Source organism: Pseudochaenichthys georgianus, unplaced genomic scaffold (assembly GCF_902827115.2).
Source record: "Pseudochaenichthys georgianus unplaced genomic scaffold, fPseGeo1.2 scaffold_151_arrow_ctg1, whole genome shotgun sequence".
NCBI lineage: Eukaryota > Metazoa > Chordata > Actinopteri > Perciformes > Channichthyidae > Pseudochaenichthys > Pseudochaenichthys georgianus.
This window is the reverse complement of record NW_027262359.1, coordinates 907,002-928,695: the sequence shown is the minus strand read 5'-3', so window position 1 is coordinate 928,695 and position 21,694 is coordinate 907,002. Positions and strand designations below refer to the sequence as shown.

The 21,694-nt window shown below is 44.1% G+C and overlaps 1 protein-coding gene across 3 annotated transcripts; it reads right to left on the bottom strand.

Annotated features, from left to right (window-relative positions):
• Positions 1-1,772: 1,772 nt before the first annotated feature.
• LOC117441142 (zona pellucida sperm-binding protein 3 receptor-like) lies at positions 1,773-20,974 on the bottom strand. Of its 3 annotated transcripts, none has more exons than XM_071202178.1 (5): positions 20,888-20,974; positions 16,941-17,011; positions 16,669-16,857; positions 12,520-12,699; positions 1,773-1,857 (listed from the first exon to the last, which is right to left on the bottom strand). In XM_071202178.1, exons 2-5 carry the CDS (start codon positions 16,996-16,998, stop codon positions 1,814-1,816), a joined length of 471 nt encoding a protein of 156 aa, XP_071058279.1. In that variant the 5' UTR covers positions 16,999-17,011; positions 20,888-20,974; the 3' UTR covers positions 1,773-1,813. The 3 variants fall into 3 exon arrangements, with proteins under 3 accessions (XP_071058279.1, XP_033933228.2, XP_071058278.1); XM_034077337.2 differs by lacking the exon at positions 1,773-1,857 and adding an exon at positions 6,206-6,736; XM_071202177.1 differs by lacking the exon at positions 1,773-1,857 and adding an exon at positions 7,051-7,807.
• Between the last annotated feature and the right edge of the window lie 720 nt (positions 20,975-21,694).

Genomic DNA, 21,694 nt, shown 5'->3' with positions numbered 1-21,694 from the left:
GCTGCAGAAACACATTAATAAACAATGAACCACGGCACTCTGGAGCAAAGTATAAGGTTGGAGAAGTCGTTATTCAATTTATTCTGGCTTCGTGTGATTAAAAGCAACACGATCATCGACCCGACGCAGTTGTTGTTGTTGTTGTTGTGAGCTGCCGTTGGGGGGCAAATCAGCGATGTAAACGGTGACGTCATGACGCAGCAAGGGCAGCTCTGGGGCGCCAGTGGGCGGTGTGCACAGAGCGGGAGCTGAAAAGGGAAACTGGAGCTGAACCAGAAAAGCTCCCGCTCGGAGCTAGAAACTGAAAAGCGCTGGTGTGAAAGCCGCATCTGAGAAGGGTCACTGTGCTCTGCAGCTTGTCTTCAGGCTGCAGCTGCTGCTCCTCTCTGAGAAGGGTCACTGTGCCCTGCAGTTGTCTTCAGGCTGCAGCAGTCTCTCTGAGACCTGGGAAACGCTGCTAGCTTTCTCTTTGTTTTGTGTCTTTGTTAGTGCCTTAATAATAAGGAAATGTTTCTTGGACTAAGGTCAGACCTCACACCCAGCCGCCGGAAGTTGATAGACGCCATCTTGTGCACAGAGCCTGAGCACAAGATGGCGAAATACCGAGAGGAGAAGAAGGAGAAAAGAAGAGGTGAGTGGATTAAACACATGCAGAGGTTTCATTAAGTGTATTTACACCTCTTAGCTTACAGTTAATCACGAATCAGAAGTTATCTTATTTAACACAGCAGCTATAATCTTGGAAGAAAGAAACTCACAAAAAAACTTTAAAATGTGCGACAAAATTAATAACAATAAAGTATGTCTATGTCTATGTCTTATCGATCCGGTCCTTTAACATTACTTTTATCGGTTCTTTTGGAGACAAAAATAAGGTAAACTAACTAAACAAATTGTGAACAAAACTAACATTGCTTTTTATTTCAATTAAATAAATAATATTTCACATCAAAAGAAACAACAGTGTTTTAACAAATTGTATTAAATAATCTGAAGACAGAACTGTGAACAGAATAGCTGAAACGTTAACAAACTAAATAACTCTGTTACCTCTAATCATTATGTTTGTATAATGTAGTTAACTCGGTGTGTTGCTGCTAGCATACATAACACCTGATGTGGAAAGTTACTCGTGGGCGGGGCTACAGAGCTACTAGAAAGACAGTTGAACCCGGTGCATTCCTCTTTCTGGATGTGGAGCACTTTTGCTAAATGTTTAGACAAATTGCTCGTGTTACCGCCCTTACATTCTAAACTCTTATTCCACTTTTGGTAACGAGTATTGTCCACATCGACACGGCTATTTGTTTAACCACAGCTCGGAGCGCGTTCTCTCCGCCATCTCCTCCGTGTGTGTTGCTGCATGTAGCAGCTGCGTGTGTGTAAACTGGCCCGCCCCCTCGTTCATTCACTCACGGCAAAAGTTACTTTACTTACTATAAAAACTCACGGTAAAAAGATGCACTCCCTATTCCATTGTCATGAAGGTGGAATCTAACTATATCCAGAATACGTTTTATTGGATCCAGGCTAGAAACATGTTTATTTCTGCTGTAAAGTTGGGCATTTTAACATGGGGTCTATGGGAATTGCTCCTTTTTGCATCCATCCCCTGTCGGCCACTAGATGAACTGCAGTTTGTGGCACTTCCTTCTGGGCTTCCCGGCTCTGCGCTATGAAGCGCTGATTGGCTGTGGGTGGGCCAGACGTGCATGTGGGTGGGCCCCACATCCCTTGATTTATTTAAAACAAGGGACAGTGTACATTAATCAACATATTAAAAACATGTAAAAGTACTCAATTAGCCAAAAGGCTAGTTTTCACCGATAGTCCCTTTGCCAGATGGTGATGGACATCCTAAAAGCAATAATAAAAATACCACGACATTGTTATACCATTGTACATATTTACAATAGATGACATCACTGAATAAAGATAAGAGCAAGTCATGATAATAAATAAAAGATGTACAATACGCACTCATACACACACCTACACCCACACATCAGTGCTGACACTGTTATTAATGAGCCACTTTTTAACACTGTGCTTGAATGTGTAGTAGGATGAGGACTCTCTCATTGGTTGTGGTATTGAATTCCATTGAAGGGATGCGTGGAATGAAAGACAGCCTGGCTGAATGCGCTCTTCCTAAATGGGATGGTGCAGTCTCCCCTAGCCGCACCTCGAGTAGCCCTGGTTGAGGTGGACTTTAGGCTGATGCAGCCAGAGGAGGAGGAGCCAACCCACGAGTGATCTTATAAACGAAGCAGATGTTTTTGTAAACTATGAGATTTTCCCAACTGAACAGACTTTTTAACTATGTGACAATGATGATACCGGAATGGCTTTTTGTCTTGTGTTCTGAGTGCTTGTTTATACAGTGATTCCAGTGGCCTTAGAGCTGGAGAGTGAGCATTAGACCAGCTGATCAGACAGTAGTAGATGTGGGAGAGGACCATTGAATGAAGGTATAGCTTAGCTGCTGCAGATGATAGGAAGTTTCTAATGTATCTGTAATTTGACAGATTGAACTTTACTTTATTGCAGACCTTTTTGATATGGGTTTTGAAATTGAGGTTTGTGTCAATATGTACTCCTCAGTACTTGTACTTGAAACAACTGTGTCATCAGCATACATTAATATATCACATTCTCCACACACAGAAGGCAGATCATTTATGTACATACTAAACAGGATTGGGCCCCATACAGAGCCCTGCGGTACTCCAGTTGACAAACACTAGACTTATAATTCTCAATTTGAACACATTGGGAGTGGGATGAAAGATACAAATTAAAGAGGTTGGTGAATTCTATAGAAACATTTAAGTTGAATATTTTTTGCAATAAGATGTTGTGAATAACAGTGTCAAAAGCTTTCCGTAAGTCAAGGAACACAGCCCCCACAACCCCACCCCTGTCCATTGATGCCTTATCTTTCTCCACGAAGAAGCATGTTGCTGTTTCTGTTGAGTGATTAGCCCTGAATCCAAATTGCTTTGGATGCAGTGTAAAGGAGCTGTTGTTGAGATGATTGATGATTTGTTTGGCAATCAATTTCTCAAATACCTTGGATACTATGGGTAAGATACTGATGGGCCTATAGTTGGATGTCATGAGAAGGTCCCCACCATAGCTATCAAGAACACAAAACAGTTCTTTAGCCCCTCTGTCCTGGGGGTTGTCAACATGGTTGTTAAAATCACCAACAATGACTAGACGGTCAAAGTCAAAACACACTATAGACAGCAGTTCAGTGAAGTCATCAAAAGAAGCTAAAAGAAGCTGAGAGCACAGCTGAACTCCCGCAGCCCTGGGGCCCCTACATTGGTTGTGATGGCAGATGACCGGGTTTGGTCAAGTTGCTCTCGAGGTGAGGAAAGCGGCATACCAGTAAATCAGGTATGGATTTACTTCCATTTTGGCCATTTTTGACACCAAGATGTCTGCTTGTATTGTGTTGCTGCTGAGAAGTCTAGGAAGAGGGCTCTTGCATAGGTGTGACGTTTATCTAAATGTTTAGTGATGATGTGAACCAGAGCAGCAGCAGTACCACCCCCTTGCTTATAGGCAAATGGTATGGATCAAGTATGTCTTGTCCGTCACAATAGGTTTAGCCGAAGAGGTCATTCCTGTCACGGTTCTCATGGTGTCCCACACTTTTTTGGGGTCTTTGGCTTTAAAAGCATTTCCCAAAAGCTCTCGGTGTGTTTTGATTCCCTCAATTTGACTTTCAGTTCTCTGTCTGTTCAAGTGCTCCATAGTCTTTGTTTTTGAAAGCTATTTTCCTGGTTTTTATAACTTATTGTAATGTCCTTAGTCACATATGATTTATTACTTGGATATATCTGTATTTCTTTAGTGGGAACACAGAAGTTAATATAGTCTTTGGTAACAGTAGTTATTTCATCTGGTGAACCTTCCTGAAACATTTCCCAATCTGTCCAATCAAAACAGGCTTTCAACTGCTCCCTACTTTCATTTGTCCATGTCCTTATTACTTTCTTTTCTGGTTCCCTTGAGTTTGCTCTTATACACTGGTATCATATTCACAACATTATGATCAGAGTTCAGTATTGGTGTTCTGTATTTAGACACATATGCTCCTTTATCATTAACAAAGCATTTGTGCAGGATATTGTCTTTCCTGCTGTGATCCCTAACACACTGCTGTAACCCAGGTAACACAGTCTCCAGGCGACATTGCTTCATGTCCCGAGCACTATTGCCGGTGCATCGGGGTAGCTGAGTTGCAGTTCGTGAACACAGTGTCCTCTGCCGCTGGGAGGCACGTAAACAACAAACCGTAAAATACACCCGAATTCTCTAGGCAGATAAAAGGGTCTTAACGTCATGCCGAGAATTTCTACTTTGGTAAAAAAAAAAACACAAGAGGAACGGAGCATACTGAGACTCGCAGTGACAGGATGTCGTCTCCCTCTGTCTCCTGTATACCAGAGGTGGGAGTAAGTCATACCTGTGCAAGTCTCAAGTTACTCTGGTGAGAGTCAAGCAAGTCAAGTCCTACGAAATCCTGATGAATAACCCCAGTTTAAATCAGTTAAAGTGTGTGTGTGTGTGTGTGTGTGTGTGTGTGTGTGTGTGTGTGTACTCGTTTTTCTTTCATTGCCCTCTAGGGGCTTCGTACAATACAAAAACAAATGCAAATATTTTATTTTAAAAAGTAAAGTCCTTTCGAGTCATCTGTCTCAAGCCTAAGTCTCAAGTCGTCAAAGTCAAGTCGAGTCTTTTATCAATGTTAGTCAAGCAAGTCTCAAGTCCAAAATTAGGCAAGTCAACTCATTAGACTCGAGTCCCCCACCTCTGGTATATACTTTGGTTAGAATATTGCTGTATTACTGCATCAAATATAATAAACACAAACAGTTGATAAGTAGTATTTTGTTAACTCAAGGTTTATATTAAAGGGGACTAGGGATGTCCCGATCACCGTTTTTTGCTCCCGATCCGATTCCGATCATTTGATTTTGACAATCTGCCGATACCGATTTTTCCCGATCCGATCTTTATGCAATGCATTAAGAGAAAAAAAAGGTAACAGATAACGGCTGGTCATCCAACGCGATGAATTCAGCTATCTTGGCTGTTATTGTGTTGGCCTTTTCACTGTTCAGGGGCAGTTTCTCTTTCCTTTTAAAAGTCTCTGAAAGTGTCGGTTGTTTCAGTGCCGTTACCCGAGTGGCCGCTGTGTACTCGCCGTATTGTTGTTGGTGTTTGTTTCTCAGGTAGCGTATTAGCGTACGACCAATCGGTCGTGTTGAACGTAGCTCTGTTCTTTCCACCACCCGGAACCTCTGCCTTGGTTGCATCTGGCTGTTACACTGCCTTCGCTTTCAATTTTATCATACTTCCAAACTCCTGACATTTTCTCTGTCTCGACTCCCGAGTCACCAGCTGGATGTAGCCTCTCGTTAGCTTACTGCTACTATTAGACACTGCGCCCACTCTGTTGCCAGCTTTCAGAGAAATAAGCAACCAGGTCTATGAAAACAAGCCCAAAGAAAGCAACACATACATGATGTTGTGTAATTTTAAACCAAAACTAAGTCCTCAGGATGACGTTAAGACCTGAACATGGTCATTTTTGTTTTGTAACATTAAATAAAAAATGTTTTATAAAAAAAAAAAAATCCCGATCCCCGATTTTTTGAAAATCACGTGATCGGCTCCGATCCCCGATCACGTGATCGGATCGGGACATCTCTAAAGGGGACCTATCATGCAAAATGCACTTTAGTACGTCTTGTATACATGAACATGTGTCCCCGGTGTTCCAGGGAACTCACCAAGTGTCAGAAAACACAACCCTTTCTATTTTCCTCCATACCCAAATCTCTAAAAAAGGGAATGCAATGAATCTGATACAGACTGATACAGATTTGAACACTTTACTGATGTCAGTAAAGTGGTGCTACGGCTATTGGTCAACTCTCCACCCATCAGGGGAATGAGAGATTGGGCCACGGCCGGCCATTGCTGCTCGAAAGCGCTGGAAACGCTGTAGTACATATGCCAGGCCTGTAAGTGGCGCTGTAGTCTGCCACAAAAGCAGCGAAGAAGACTTCCCTTGCATGGTTGCCATGATTGCCCTTCTGTTTATTCTCCACATTATGCAATGTGCACATTATCCCGCTTATCACACGGCCACATTCTCAACAAAGTAAAGACATGACTCCCAATATTAATTGAAATGCTTTTATGGATTTAGAAAATGATTTTATTGATTTAAAAAATAGTTGTATTGATTTAAATTGACATGCATCCGCTAAGAGAAATAGTCCGTTGTTACCGTTTGAACTAACGTAGCAACGGCAGGAACTGCTTCGATAGCGTTTTTGAGGAGCTTTTTGATTACAGATTTGAAAACATCGTTGCTTGCTTTAAAAGTAGCACAATTCATTTGTCAAACCTTGGAAAGTATCTAGATATCCCTGCCCTAATGCCAAAGGAACTGCACACTGAATATGTGTCGCCGTTTGATGTCTATGTCTGGACCGCTGTGTAAAAAGGAGGGTTTCTGCCCCGTTACTTCTCTTCTTTCTTCTATAAGAATAAAACACGGTGGACGGAGATTTTTCTCCCCCTCTTCTCCCCGCTGCAGCCCAGCAGCTGATCTCAGAGCACACTCCCCTCTCCTGCAGGGGGGCGTGGTCAGTTACAGGGGGGCGTGGTCAGCTGCAGCTCACAGAATCAGCCCCCTGCAAAAACAGCGCTGGAAAGAGCAAATGGAGCGAAATGAGGCGTGGCTAAAATGCAGGAACACAAGAAAGAGCTTTTCTGGCATCTTGTTTATTTAAAAAGTATGGGTAAGAAGTCTAGGATGGATTCAATCCCGTTTTTAAGGCGACCAATCTCCATTCCAATGTCTTTCCTTTAACCTGTTGAGCCCCGAGCCTGTGTTTCAGGTCTCAGGCTCCAAAAGGACATCCCCAGAACAAAGGACCATATCTTCTAAAAGGGTTACATTAATAATCTGTTTTCTCAAAGTAATGATAAACCTGTGAGTTGGATGTGGAAGAGTCAGAATCAATATAGATGTTTTTATTTTAAAGTAAATTCAGATTGAACACAGTAAAACAATGTAAATTATAATGTCCGTCCAAAATAACCCATTCCTTACAGTGAAACCACCTTGGATGATGGGATGGTCGACTAAAAGCTTTAGGAACCCAAACTACAACATGTGATATACATATAAGTCCTCTGTATCAAGATTGATGCAAAACAAGTGACCTTTGACCTTTTAGAGAGGTTTAGAATTTAGACCCGGATTAGGGTCCTCTCGGGCTTAACAGGTTAATATGATTCTTTAATATAATATAATGTTTTTAATTTCATTTAATATGTTATTCATTTAATTTAACATAATTTAATGTATTTCATTTAATATATCTTATTTTAATTGATTACATTCTTAACAATGAAGGCACAGAACTTCACTTAATCACATGCATGACCAACAAGCAGAAAATCATGCAAAAAGAATTATAACAAGATTCATTTTAAATACACATGCGTTAAAATAATCAGTGGCGTTAATAACGCGTTAACTTTTACAGCTCTAATTCTAACACAACATTCACTTTAAAAGACAGCCCTCGTTGCGTGCAATATTAGCAGAAAATTGTTCAACTCCAATCCAACCATTGAGCAGTAAACAGATCAAACATCCCATAATAATCATTGATCTCCCTAACGAGACAGATATTGAAATGGCCTCTACCTGTGGGCTTCTTGGTGGATTCAGGACTTTTAGTGGTGGTGGTTTTATCTGCTGGTACCGCTGCAAAATATAATACATACGGCTGTCGCGTTAATAACGCGCTAACGCAAAAAAAATTAACGCCACTAATTATTTTAACGCGATTAGCGCATGTGTGTTTTTTGTCCTCGGCCGCCCCGTAGTTTCAGAGCGCATCGAGTTTAAAATACCGTCTTCAAGCTGATGCTGACAGCCCCGCACTTCCACGCTCACCGGCAGGCACCGACTGGCCATCGGGAGGACCGGGAGGGTGTGTATGTGTGGCCCGAGCGAGCGAGAGAGAGACCTTTCGTGCATTGTTGTTGTTAGCATCTGGTGCTAGCTAGCTGCGCTAACGGATATAAGGAGCTGTTTAAATGAAAACAGAGGAGTGACATTTCTGTCTGTTTTGATAATAACCATTAGCATAAAGCATATTTGTCCGCTCATATGTTGATAAGAGTATTAAAAACTTTAAAAAATATTCCTCTGAGGAACATTTAGAACAGATAAAAAATGTGCGATTAATTTGCGATTAACTATTTTAATCGACTGACAGCTCTAGTAATACATTATAATTATACATTATAATAATTAGTGCAAATATCACAAATAATCAGGTTGCCCTCGACTCAACATTTCTCTCGTCGTCCGATTGTCGTCAATTCGGGCGATTAGTCGACTAATCGTCTCACGTTTATGAAATATTATGATTATTAATATGTTTTTTTGCCCTCCCAAAATGGTTTCAGTCTCAAAGGCTGATAAAGAATGTTATTATAACAGCATGGTACGTTGTGCTTCATATAAAATACAAATTAAAACTGTAATAATGAAACTTTGAAATATAAATTAAATACCAACACTTTCTTTAAATCATTTGGATTAAGAGCAAAACTAGTCTCTTAAAAAGTGGGGCATCTTCCTGATTTTGAGGAACCACAGAGGAAATAAAGAAAATCCCCAAAGCTCCATGTATCTGAACAGGAAACCACAGAGTGTGCTTCTGGACTAAAGATGGACTCAGACTAAGGCTGCACGACATGGAGGAAATGAACTGTTGGGGATTATTTTTGATTTATATTGCAATATAATGTATATATGTATAGAAGAGGATCCGAACCAAACAAGGATTTGTCATCAAGTCTATCTGCAGCTCTCGGAGTCCATTAGTGAATGAAGGGGACCATAGTACAAACAGGTCTTGGCCGATTTGGAAAATGTTGGGGTTTATTGAGGATCCATCGGCCCCCTCGACCAGATCCTCCACCATCATGGACTCAACTGCCACTGCTACGCTGATGATACCCAATTATATCTCAGCACCATACCGTGGTGGAGAGGTTTGTGTGCCCTGATGAACCTGGGGCTGTGTTGTCTGGAACCTTGTGTTCCTGGTCCCATGGCAAATTGGTCTCAGGCAAGGGGCCAGACTAAGATTGGTTAAAATACCACGAAGACACACGAAGTGAGGATACCCGGCCCGGAGGAAGCCCGGGGTCCCCTTCTGGAGCCAGGCCCAGAAGGAGGACTCGTCGGCGAGCGTCTGTTGGCCGGGCTTGCCACGGAGCCCGGCCGGGCCCAGCCCGAAAAGGCAACGTGGGCAACACCTCCGCTTCTCCGTCCCGCGGGCCCACCACCTACGGGAAACAGCGATGGGGTCGGGTGCACTGCCAGAAGGGTGGCAGTGAAAGCGGAGGGTCTCGACGGACCAGACCCGGACGTGGAACGTCACCTCTCTGGGGGGGAAGGAGCCGGAGCTTGTGCGGGAGGTGGAGCGGTACCAGTTGGATCTGGTTGGGCTCACCTCTACGCACAGCGTCGGCTCTGGAACCTTACGCTCCAGAGTATCCCCACACCCGGGCGGGTGTGGGGATACTCACAAGTCCCCGGTTGGGTGCTTCGTTGTTGGAGTTTACCCCAGTGGACGTGAGGGTCGCCTCCCTACGCCTGCGGGTTATGGGGGGGAAACTCTGACTGTTGTGTGTGCTTATGCACCCAACAGCAGTTCAGAGTATACGGCCTTCTTGGAGACCCTGGAAAGAGTCCTGTATGGGGCCTGAGGCCGTATGTTTTGGACACTCGGGTAAAGAGAGGGGCGGAGTTGTCAACTGATCACCATCTGGTGGTGAGTTGGGTCGAGTGGCGGGGGAAGCCTCTGGACAGACCTGGTAAGCCCAAATGTGTAGTGCGGGTGAACTGGAGGAGGCCCAAGTTCAGAAGGCCTTCAACTCAAAGGCCTCACTGAGGTCGTCAAACAACTCCACAGTGGCAAAGCCCCGGGGGTGGATGAGATCCGCAAAGAAATGCTGAAGGCTCTGGGTGTTGAGGGACTGTCATGGTTGACACGTCTCATCAACGTTGCATGGAAGTCGGAAACAGTACCGAAGGGTTGTTCCCCTTTTCAAAAAGGCGGATTAGAGGGTGTCTGCCAATTATCGAGGCATCGCAGCACTCGGCGTTCCCCGGGAACTGTTACTCCAGTGTGTACTCACTAGGCGAGCACAGGAGGCCTCTTCAGCTGTTTGTGGCGAAAATGCTTTGGACCATGCTCGAGTAAAATCAGCGGTGTTGAAATCATACGAACTGGTTCCTGAAGCGTATCGTCAAAAGTTCAGAAGTCGGGTCCAGGGGGATAAGCACACAAATGAGGAGTTTATCCGTGATTTGACTTCTCATTTTCAGCGGTGGTGCGCGGCAGCAGAGGTTTCCAGTTTTCAATCAACAACAACAAATGACCGGATTGGCCCAAATGGACCAATCCGGAGCACCTCCCACACCAGGACCCCTTGGCTAACTAACAGGGAGTCCCATTGACTTGCATAGAGCTCCCTGGACGCTGGCAATAGACGAGTTGGGATGGCGGAGAAACGCTCTCCGCAGACCCGTTCTCACGGCGTTAAACCTTTTTCTTTCTCAATATCAAGCCACACTTATTGTTTTTACTTCGGCTGTGAGTGTGTGTGTGCTCAGGATGAGTTTCGCTGTGTCTCTCTGTCTCGCCGACCCGGAAGCCTGTCCGCTCCTCGCAGCAGCTCGCAGCAACGAGCCTCGCAACGTTCCGACCAATCAGAGCACACTGGGCTCACAGGGAGGGGGGGCAGGAGCTCCATCAAGCCGTTTAGGACAGAGAGTGAATACCAGGGGGCTCATCTATAAACGGTGCATACGCACAAAAGATGGCGTACGCCAGTTTCTACGCAATGTTTGCGATTTATAAAAAACGAACTTGACGGGAAAACGTGCGGTCCTCCACGGACACTCTGACCCATGCGTACGCACCAAGCACAACAACGGGAGGGACGAGAAACTGCGTCACCGTTGGCAGAAGGATTTTCGGACCACTTATTTATTGATGTTGGTGACGATCCGACCTCCACGCAGTCTTTTATGAATCGGAAAGTGTGCGTATTTATTTGCTTTGTCCTACGTAAGCAACCTTCCCACGCCAGGCTTAATAAATGAGGCCCCTGGTGAATACACTATGCAGAGATGCTGTTTGAGAAACCAATGTGATTTTGGAAAATTGAACAATGTAAATCTATTCTAGCAGACCTGGAACGATGATCAGTAGAAATGGCCATGACATGGGACCTTTAATATTTTCATTGAGACTTACATTCACATTTATAATTAATTTCAACTTAATGGAGCGGTGCAGGAATGAGTCCTAAAACCAGGAAGTGAGTCAGCATTTCTCCACTTCCTGTCTCCTGGTCTCAGAGCCAATGGGATCTCTCCATAGGGTTAGGAAACTATCTGAACTAAGGTCTGTGGTTGAGATGCATTGAAGAGAGTTGAAAAGATGTGTTTTGAGGCGGGACTGAAAGACTGAGGGACTCAGAGTCACGGAGATCTTGGGGGAGGGAGTTCCAGAGCCTGGGAGCTGCCACTGAGAAGGCTCTGTCCCCAAAGCTGCAGAGTGTGGATGTGGGAGTGGATCGGAGTCCGGCTGCGGTGGATCTGAGGGACCGTCGGGGTTTGATAAGGAGTGAGAAGGTTTGTGAGATAAGGGGGGCCAGATGGGGGAGTGCTTTGTAGCTGAGGACCAGAACTTTGTAGTTGATGCGATGGGAGACAGGAAGCCAGTGGAGGTCTGTGAGGACTGGGGTGATGTGATGCCATGGTTTGGTATGCGTGAGGAGACGGGCAGCTGCATTTTGAACCCGTTGGAGTCTGTTGAGGGATGTAGTGCTGATGCCGTAAAGAAGTGAGGTGCAGTAGTCGAGGCGGGAGGAAATGAAGGCGTGGATTAGTCGTTCGGCTGCGGGGCGGGTGAGAGAGGTTTGTTAGTGACCTTGCTGAGGGTGGATTTGGAGCCGATTAGGAGTTGTTCTGTTTTGTTGCGGTTCAGTTTGAGGAGGTTATGTTGCATCCACGTTTTAATAGCTGTCAGACAGGAGTCGATGTGGGTAAGGGGTGGGTTATGGAGGGGTTTGGTGCTGAGGTAGTTCCTTTATAGCATAACGTTAGCATTTTGCTTCTGGACATTAGATTTATGATTAGAACATTATAAAAGTAGGGTAGACATGTGGAGATTATCCGGCTGAACAAAACGTGCATTTATCAGGGTCGTTTTCCACAGACCTTATTTCCAGCTATTTTCCTAAATCCTCTGGAAAATCCTATTTCTTTTTGTGGAGGGATCCAGCAGCTTCCTTCAGGGTAAATACGTCCTCCCTGCACCGCTCTATAGCACCGCCCTAATTGAAACTCCCCAGGTTTATCTAAATAGGATTTTCTTTGAGACTCACCTTCACATTTTGGGAGTTCAGGCTCCCACCGTTCGTTGATCTCACAGGTTATGGTGGCAGAATTTGTCATCCTGTACCCCTCGTTGCACTTGAACGTGACGGTAGTCTTGTAAGTGTAGGGGCCCCGCGACCCCGAATCCCAATGACCGAACTTAACATATGGCTCCTTACAATCTACCTCTGAAAGAACATCAAAATACACAGGAAGGAAATTCAGAAAAATGTCCAAAAACAACATGTGAAGTGAAGTGAATAAAAGTGTCTTCATGTCTTAAAGCTGCTGAGTAGGGATGGGTATCGAGAACCGGTACTAAGTCAGTACCGGTAGCCGATTGGACGGTATCGGTATACCGTTAAGCCGCTGGACAAACGGTGCTGCTATCGGTATATGAATTACGCTACTTCCTTTGATGAAACCATTCTGGTTGGTTGGGAACCCTCATCCTGTGTGACATATCCGGTTTGAGTACCCCTCTGATTGGCCACTGTGAATGCCACGCGTCATCTCTCCTAACAGCGCTCTTGTTGTTGTGAGACTCCCGGGGGCAGAGAAGAGTATCGAAAAAAACACCGGTACCGATAAAAAAACGAAACCCATCCCGACTGCATGGTGTAGAAGTACACCATGTACCTCTGAACTGTAGAGGAGTAGAAGTACACCATGTACCTCTGAACTGTAGTGCAGTAGAAGTACACCATGTACCTCTGAACTGTAGATGAGTAGAAGTACACCATGTACCTCTGAACTGTAGAGGAGTAGAAGTACACCATGTACCTCTGAACTGTAGTGCAGTAGAAGTACACCATGTACCTCTGAACTGTAGAGGAGTAGAAGTACACCATGTACCTCTGAACTGTAGTGCAGTAGAAGTACACCATGTACCTCTGAACTGTAGAGGAGTAGAAGTACACCATGTACCTCTGAACTGTAGTGCAGTAGAAGTACACCATGTACCTCTGAACTGTAGAGGAGTAGAATTACACCATGTACCTCTGAACTGTAGTGCAGTAGAAGTACACCATGTACCTCTGAACTGTAGAGGAGTAGAAGTACACCATGTACCTCTGAACTGTAGAGGAGTAGAAGTACACCATGTACCTCTGAACTGTAGAGGAGTAGAATTACACCATGTACCTCTGAACTGTAGTGGAGTAGAAGTACACCATGTACCTCTGAACTGTAGAGGAGTAGAATTACACCATGTACCTCTGAACTGTAGTGCAGTAGAAGTACACCTTGTACCTCTGAACTGTAGAGGAGTAGAAGTACACCATGTACCTCTGAACTGTAGAGGAGTAGAAGTACACCATGTACCTCTGAACTGTAGTGCAGTAGAAGTACACCATGTACCTCTGAACTGTAGAGGAGTAGAAGTACACCATGTACCTCTGAACTGTAGTGCAGTAGAAGTACACCATGTACCTCTGAACTGTAGAGGAGTAGAAGTACACCATGTACCTCTGAACTGTAGTGCAGGAGAAGTACACCATGTACCTCTGAACTGTAGAGGAGTAGAAGTACACCATGTACCTCTGAACTGTAGAGGAGTAGAAGTACACCATGTACCTCTGAACTGTAGTGTAGAAGTACACCATGTACCTCTGAACTGTAGAGGAGTAGAAGTACACCATGTACCTCTGAACTGTAGTGTAGAAGTACACCATGTACCTCTGAACTGTAGAGGTGTAGAAGTACACCATGTACCTCTGAACTGTAGAGGTGTAGAAGTACACTATGTACCTCTGAACTGTAGTGCAGTAGAAGTACACTATGTACCTCTGAACTGTAGTGCAGTAGAAGTACACCATGTACCTCTGAACTGTAGAGTGTAGAAGTACACCATGTACCTCTGAACTGTAGTGCAGTAGAAGTACACTATGTACCTCTGAACTGTAGTGCAGTAGAAGTACACCATGTACCTCTGAACTGTAGTGTAGAAGTACACTATGTACCTCTGAACTGTAGTGCAGTAGAAGTACACAATGTACCTCTGAACTGTAGTGGTGTAGAAGTACACCATGTACCTCTGAACTGTAGTGCAGTAGAAGTACACCATGTACCTCTGAACTGTAGTGCAGTAGAAGTACACCATGTACCTCTGAACTGTAGTGCAGTAGAAGTACACCATGTACCTCTGAACTGTAGTGTAGAAGTACACCATGTACCTCTGAACTGTAGTGGAGTAGAAGTACACAATGTACCTCTGAACTGTAGTGTAGAAGTACACCATGTACCTCTGAACTGTAGAGGTACACCATGTACATCTGAACTGTAGAGGAGTAGAAGTACACCATGTACCTCTGAACTGTAGAGGAGTAGAAGTACACCATGTACCTCTGAACTGTAGAAGTACACCATGTACCTCTGAACTGTAGAGGAGTAGAAGTACACCATGTACCTCTGAACTGTAGAGGAGTAGAAGTACGCCATGTACCTCTGAACTGTAGAGGAGTAGAAGTACACCATGTACCTCTGAACTGTAGTGCAGTAGAAGTACACCATGTACCTCTGAACTGTAGTGAGTAGAAGTACACCATGTACCTCTGAACTGTAGTGAGTAGAAGTACACCATGTACCTCTGAACTGTAGTGAGTAGAAGTACACCATGTACCTCTGAACTGTAGTGCAGTAGAAGTACACCATGTACCTCTGAACTGTAGTGAGTAGAAGTACACCATGTACCTCTGAACTGTAGTGCAGTAGAAGTACACCATGTACCTCTGAACTGTAGTGAGTAGAAGTACACCATGTACCTCTGAACTGTAGGAGTAGAAGTACACCATGTACCTCTGAACTGTAGAGGAGTAGAAGTACACCATGTACCTCTGAACTGTAGTGCAGTAGAAGTACACCATGTACCTCTGAACTGTAGTGAGTAGAAGTACACCATGTACCTCTGAACTGTAGTGAGTAGAAGTACACCATGTACCTCTGAACTGTAGTGAGTAGAAGTACACCATGTACCTCTGAACTGTAGTGGTAGAAGTACACCATGTACCTCTGAACTGTAGAGGAGTAGAAGTACACCATGTACCTCTGAACTGTAGAGGAGTAGAAGTACACCATGTACCTCTGAACTATAGTGTAGAAGTACACCATGTACCTCTGACCTGTAGAGTAGTAGAAGTACACCATGTACCTCTGAACTGTAGTGGAGTAGAAGTACACCATGTACCTCTGAACTGTAGTGTAGAAGTACACCATGTACCTCTGAACTGTAGTGCAGTAGAAGTACACCATGTACCTCTGAACTGTAGTGCAGTAGAAGTACACCATGTACCTCTGAACTGTAGTGTAGAAGTACACCATGTACCTCTGAACTGTAGTGCAGTAGAAGTACACCATGTACCTCTGACCTGTAGAGTAGTAGAAGTACACCATGTACCTCTGAACTGTAGTGTAGAAGTACACCATGTACCTCTGAACTGTAGTGCAGTAGAAGTACACCATGTACCTCTGAACTGTAGTGCAGTAGAAGTACACCATGTACCTCTGAACTGTAGTGCAGTAGAAGTACACCATGTACCTCTGAACTGTAGTGCAGTAGAAGTACACCATGTACCTCTGAACTGTAGTGAGTAGAAGTACACCATGTACCTCTGAACTGTAGTGCAGTAGAAGTACACTATGTACCTCTGAACTGTAGAAGTACACCATGTACCTCTGAACTGTAGTGTAGAAGTACACCATGTACCTCTGAACTGTAGTATAGTAGAAGTACACCATGTACCTCTGAACTGTAGTGCAGTAGAAGTACACCATGTACCTCTGAACTGTAGTGCAGTAGAAGTACACCATGTACCTCTGAACTGTAGTGCAGTAGAAGTACACCATGTACCTCTGAACTGTAGTGCAGTAGAAGTACACCATGTACCTCTGAACTGTAGTGTAGAAGTACACAGGAGCATGACATGGAAACACTCAGGTAAAGTACGAGTACCTCAAGATGATACTTGAGTAAATGTACTCAGTTACTTTACACCTCTGGATATCGCTAACTGGTACTGGGTATGTATTTTGTAAATTGTGTAATTTGCAGTTTAATCTCTTAATATTTGGAAGCATGCTTCTTCATAACTCCCAAGCTGTCTCTGTGGGACGAGTAAAGGTATTGTACCGCTACGTGTAAATAAAATACTAATACTCACTGTCACACGTCATCCTCAAAGCGCTCCAGCTTCCCGCGGTGCAGGTGACGGATGCAGACCCTCCAGCAGCAACGAAGCCAACGTCACAAGCAAACGCAACCTTCTTGCCGTCGGGGAAAGACTCCAGAAGTACGGCGTCGCCCTTCAGCCCCATGTTCTCTCCTCCCACAGGTCTGGAGCAGTCCTGAGCTGCGGAGGGAACGGGCAGAAGCTGGTGTGCAACGTGGAATCAGGACTAATGTCATACCTGCAGCGAGATTATAACCACTGACCTTGAGCTGAAAGGAAAAGGCCAACAGAGGTCAGGAGCAGGAGGAAGGAGGCCGCCATGATTTAAGACCGCCTGGGGAAGGGAAACATTAAAACATGTGTTGGTTCAAGTGTAAAGTAATGCATTAGATTTACTTAAGTACTTACTCCACTCCATGTATTAATCCCTCTAGTTACTTTGATGAAGGATGTGAAATCTAACCAAGTGTTGAATCAGACTTTAGTTCCACCTGGAGTGAATCCACCAGCTACCCTGCAGTCTACAAAGTACTTCAGACTAGCTGCACCTCCACCAGCTACCCTGCAGTCTACAAAGTACTTCAGACTAGCTGCACCTTCACCAGCTACCCTGCAGTCTACAAAGTACTTCAGACTAGCTGCACCTCCACCAGCTACCCTGCAGTCTACAAAGTACTTCAGACTAGCTGCACCTTCACCAGCTACCCTGCAGTCTACAAAGTACTTCAGACTAGCTGCACCTCCACCAGCTACCCTGCAGTCTACAAAGTACTTCAGACTAGCTGCACCTTCACCAGCTACCCTGCAGTCTACAAAGTACTTCAGACTAGCTGCACCTTCACCAGCTACCCTGCAGTCTACAAAGTACTTCAGACTAGCTGCACCTTCACCAGCTACCCTGCAGTCTACAAAGTACTTCAGACTAGCTGCACCTTCACCAGCTACCCTGCAGTCTACAAAGTACTTCAGACTAGCTGCACCTTCACCAGCTACCCTGCAGTCTACAAAGTACTTCAGACTAGCTGCACCTTCACCAGCTACCCTGCAGTCTACAAAGTACTTCAGACTAGCTGCACCTTCACCAGCTACCCTGCAGTCTACAAAGTACTTCAGACTAGCTGCACCTCCACCAGCTACCCTGCAGTCTACAAAGTACTTCAGACTAGCTGCACCTCCACCAGCTACCCTGCAGTCCTACAAAGTACTTCAGACTAGCTGCACCTCCACCAGCTACCCTGCAGTCTACAAAGTACTTCAGACTAGCTGCACCTCCACCAGCTACCCTGCAGTCTACAAAGTACTTCAGACTAGCTGCACCTCCACCAGCTACCCTGCAGTCTACAAAGTACTTCAGACTAGCTGCACCTTCACCAGCTACCCTGCAGTCTACAAAGTACTTCAGACTAGCTGCACCTCCACCAGCTACCCTGCAGTCTACAAAGTACTTCAGACTAGCTGCACCTTCACCAGCTACCCTGCAGTCTACAAAGTACTTCAGACTAGCTGCACCTTCACCAGCTACCCTGCAGTCTACAAAGTACTTCAGACTAGCTGCACCTTCACCAGCTACCCTGCAGTCTACAAAGTACTTCAGACTAGCTGCACCTTCACCAGCTACCCTGCAGTCTACAAAGTACTTCAGACTAGCTGCACCTTCACCAGCTACCCTGCAGTCTACAAAGTACTTCAGACTAGCTGCACCTTCACCAGCTACCCTGCAGTCTACAAAGTACTTCAGACTAGCTGCACCTCCACCAGCTACCCTGCAGTCTACAAAGTACTTCAGACTAGCTGCACCTTCACCAGCTACCCTGCAGTCTACAAAGTACTATAGACTAGCTGCACCTTCACCAGCTACCCTGCAGTCTACAAAGTACTTCAGACTAGCTGCACCTCCACCAGCTACCCTGCAGTCTACAAAGTACTTCAGACTAGCTGCACCTTCACCAGCTACCCTGCAGTCTACAAAGTACTTCAGACTAGCTGCACCTCCACCAGCTACCCTGCAGTCTACAAAGTACTTCAGACTAGCTGCACCTCCACCAGCTACCCTGCAGTCTACAAAGTACTTCAGACTAGCTGCACCTTCACCAGCTACCCTGCAGTCTACAAAGTACTTCAGACTAGCTGCACCTTCACCAGCTACCCTGCAGTCTACAAAGTACTTCAGACTAGCTGCACCTCCACCAGCTACCCTGCAGTCTACAAAGTACTTCAGACTAGCTGCACCTTCACCAGCTACCATGCAGTCTACAAAGTACTTCAGACTAGCTGCACCTTCACCAGCTACCCTGCAGTCTACAAAGTACTTCAAATTAGCTGCACCTTTACAAGTACAAGATCTGAGTACTTCTACTTTTACTCAAGTTCAAGAACTGAGTACTTCTACTTTTACACAAGTACAAGATCTGAGTACTTCTACTTGTACACAAGTACAAGGTCTGAATACTTCTACTTTTACACAAGTACAAGATCTGAGTACTTCTACTTTCACTCAAGTTCAAGATCTGAGTACTTCTACTTTTACTCAAGTTCAAGATCTGAGTACTTCTACTTTTACTCAAGTACAAGACCTGAGTACTTCTACTTTTACTAAAGAACAAGATCTGAGTATTTTTACTCAATAACAAGATCTGAGTACTTTTACTCAAGAACAAGATCTGAGTACTTTTACTCAAGAACAAGATCTGAGCACTTCTACTTTTACTCAAGTACTTCTACTTTTAATCAAGATCTGAGTACTTCTACTTAATAGTAGAGTACAATTATAAAGTAGTATACAATTAAAATACTCAAATACAAGTAGGCCTACCTCAAATGTGTAGCCTACTTATGTACAGTACAATGTACTACCACTGACTAACACATACAACATCGATAAACATTCCGTTAGATTGGTTAGAATACCACAGTCAACACCACAGAATTGGTGCCTGGATATTATTTGTGGGTAAATAAATATTCTTAGTGTCCTTCATAGTCTCGGAAGACACCAAACTCCACTCAAAATATATCCGATGTAACTCATTTGCGTGCCACTACTTGTATATCCATTAATACCGAGCAGTTCCACAACCCTATACAGCAACAGTTTATGATTCTAAATCCGGCACATGTTTAATAAAGAACAACAAAGACTCGAACACAGAAGTCACATCCCGTAAACCCACGACACCACGCTTGTTTTTACCGGATCAGACGTGTGGGCGTTACCGCTTCATTTTACCGACGAATTACAGGATTAAATGTAATTTAATTTATATTCTAAATCATCTGAGCACAGCAGGGGAGTCACCAGAGTGTACATCAGTTCGATTGTGTTTAAATAAGAGTTTCAATATGCTTATAATCCATACATTATTAAGCCATGGATCGATGATAAAGAGAGAGAGTGGATTCCTGCGAAGCTGCTTTAGCGGCGCAAAAGTACCCGGATGTGGGCCCACTGAGCATGCGCAGTATAGTTTTTCGGTCAATCGAGGTGAAAATAAATTGTCTTTTTTTGTATTGAATATATTTTACAATTTGAAATTCTCCGAAATCTTACTCTAAACATCCTCTTATTTTTCTAAATATTCCAACTTTTTTATTATTCCATCTTCTTTTTGTACTTTAGCTTTTTATTGTTATGCTTCTTAATTAATACTAAGCTATCTTTGGCTCTTTCATTACTGTAACAATGTACGAATATTAACTGGACTTTTAACATTTTGCATTAGTATTTCATCTAATATGTCATTCTTGCACATTTAATGTAAAAACATCCCACTTATGGTCTTAGGTGTGATGTATCCTTTCAATAGTGTTTTATGTGTCTACATATTTGTATATTCATGGTCACTCTTCGGTTTAATCTGCTATGTTGTATTGCTAACTACGTGCAATACTTTGTTTTACATGCTGCTGCAACAAAAACACGTCTCAATTTGGGATGAATTAAGTATATCTTATCTTATAAAGGTTTTCTGATATTTAGGTCAATGGAGGAGTCATTTTGAATTGGCCGCTGCGGTCATTCATTACAAATCTGCTTCAACATCTGCTCCTTTTCCTGGGTGGTTAGAAGCTACGTAGCAGCCGTTAGCTCACGTCACGTCAACAACACTACACGATACACAGATTTAGTGACGTTAGCACGGTTCGTGGTTAAATATTGGGTTAGTTTACGGTAGTAGAGTGAGTCAAAGAGTGTATTAAATGTGTTTCTTACCGTTTGGAGAGGAGATTTGTGTTCCGCCACTGAGTCTCCTCACCCTGTATGACTGTGCTCAGGAAGGGGCGTGGCTTCAGCTGTGACGCACCTCTTCCTGAGTGTAAACACCAACCCCTGACTGTCACTCAGAAAGGGGCGGGGCTTCAGCTGTGACGCACCACATTATTATTATTATTATCATGAATATTATTATTACTGCTATCTGTATTTATTTTGTATTATTTTAATGTTTATTTTGTATTTATTTTATTGTTTTGGGTAACTCGGGGTCAGATGTTGCCCAATCAAGATTCATCTTTGACTTTAGACAGACTAATCCAGACAGACGTTGACCTCTGAATCACACGTGTTTAAGAAAAGTCACATGTTCACATCTATTAAAAGTGAAGAGAGGAAGCTTCGCCTCGTTCACAGAGGATGATGTAACGACCAACCCTGCTCAATGAGAGGAAGTGAGGAATTTCCGCTGAGAAATAAACTAAACATTCCCATTGCTCTGTGTTTCAATCACGCCCACGGGGGAAGGGGGTGTTCGGTGCCTTGCTCAAGGGCCCCACGGCAGGTGAACTGGGACCTCTCCAAGTAGCAGTCCACACTCCATACTTCAAGTCTGTTCGGGGACTTGAACCGGCAACCCTACGGCTCCCAGTCCAAGCCCCGAGTGACTGAGACACTGCCGGACAATTAATAGCACTTTTATTACGTTTTTGGGACGGAAGATTGTTGTTTCAAAATTATTTTGAGATTTAAATTCCTTTTTTTTCTTTTACTATGTCCAGTAAAAATAAACTCGAAAGCACAGTT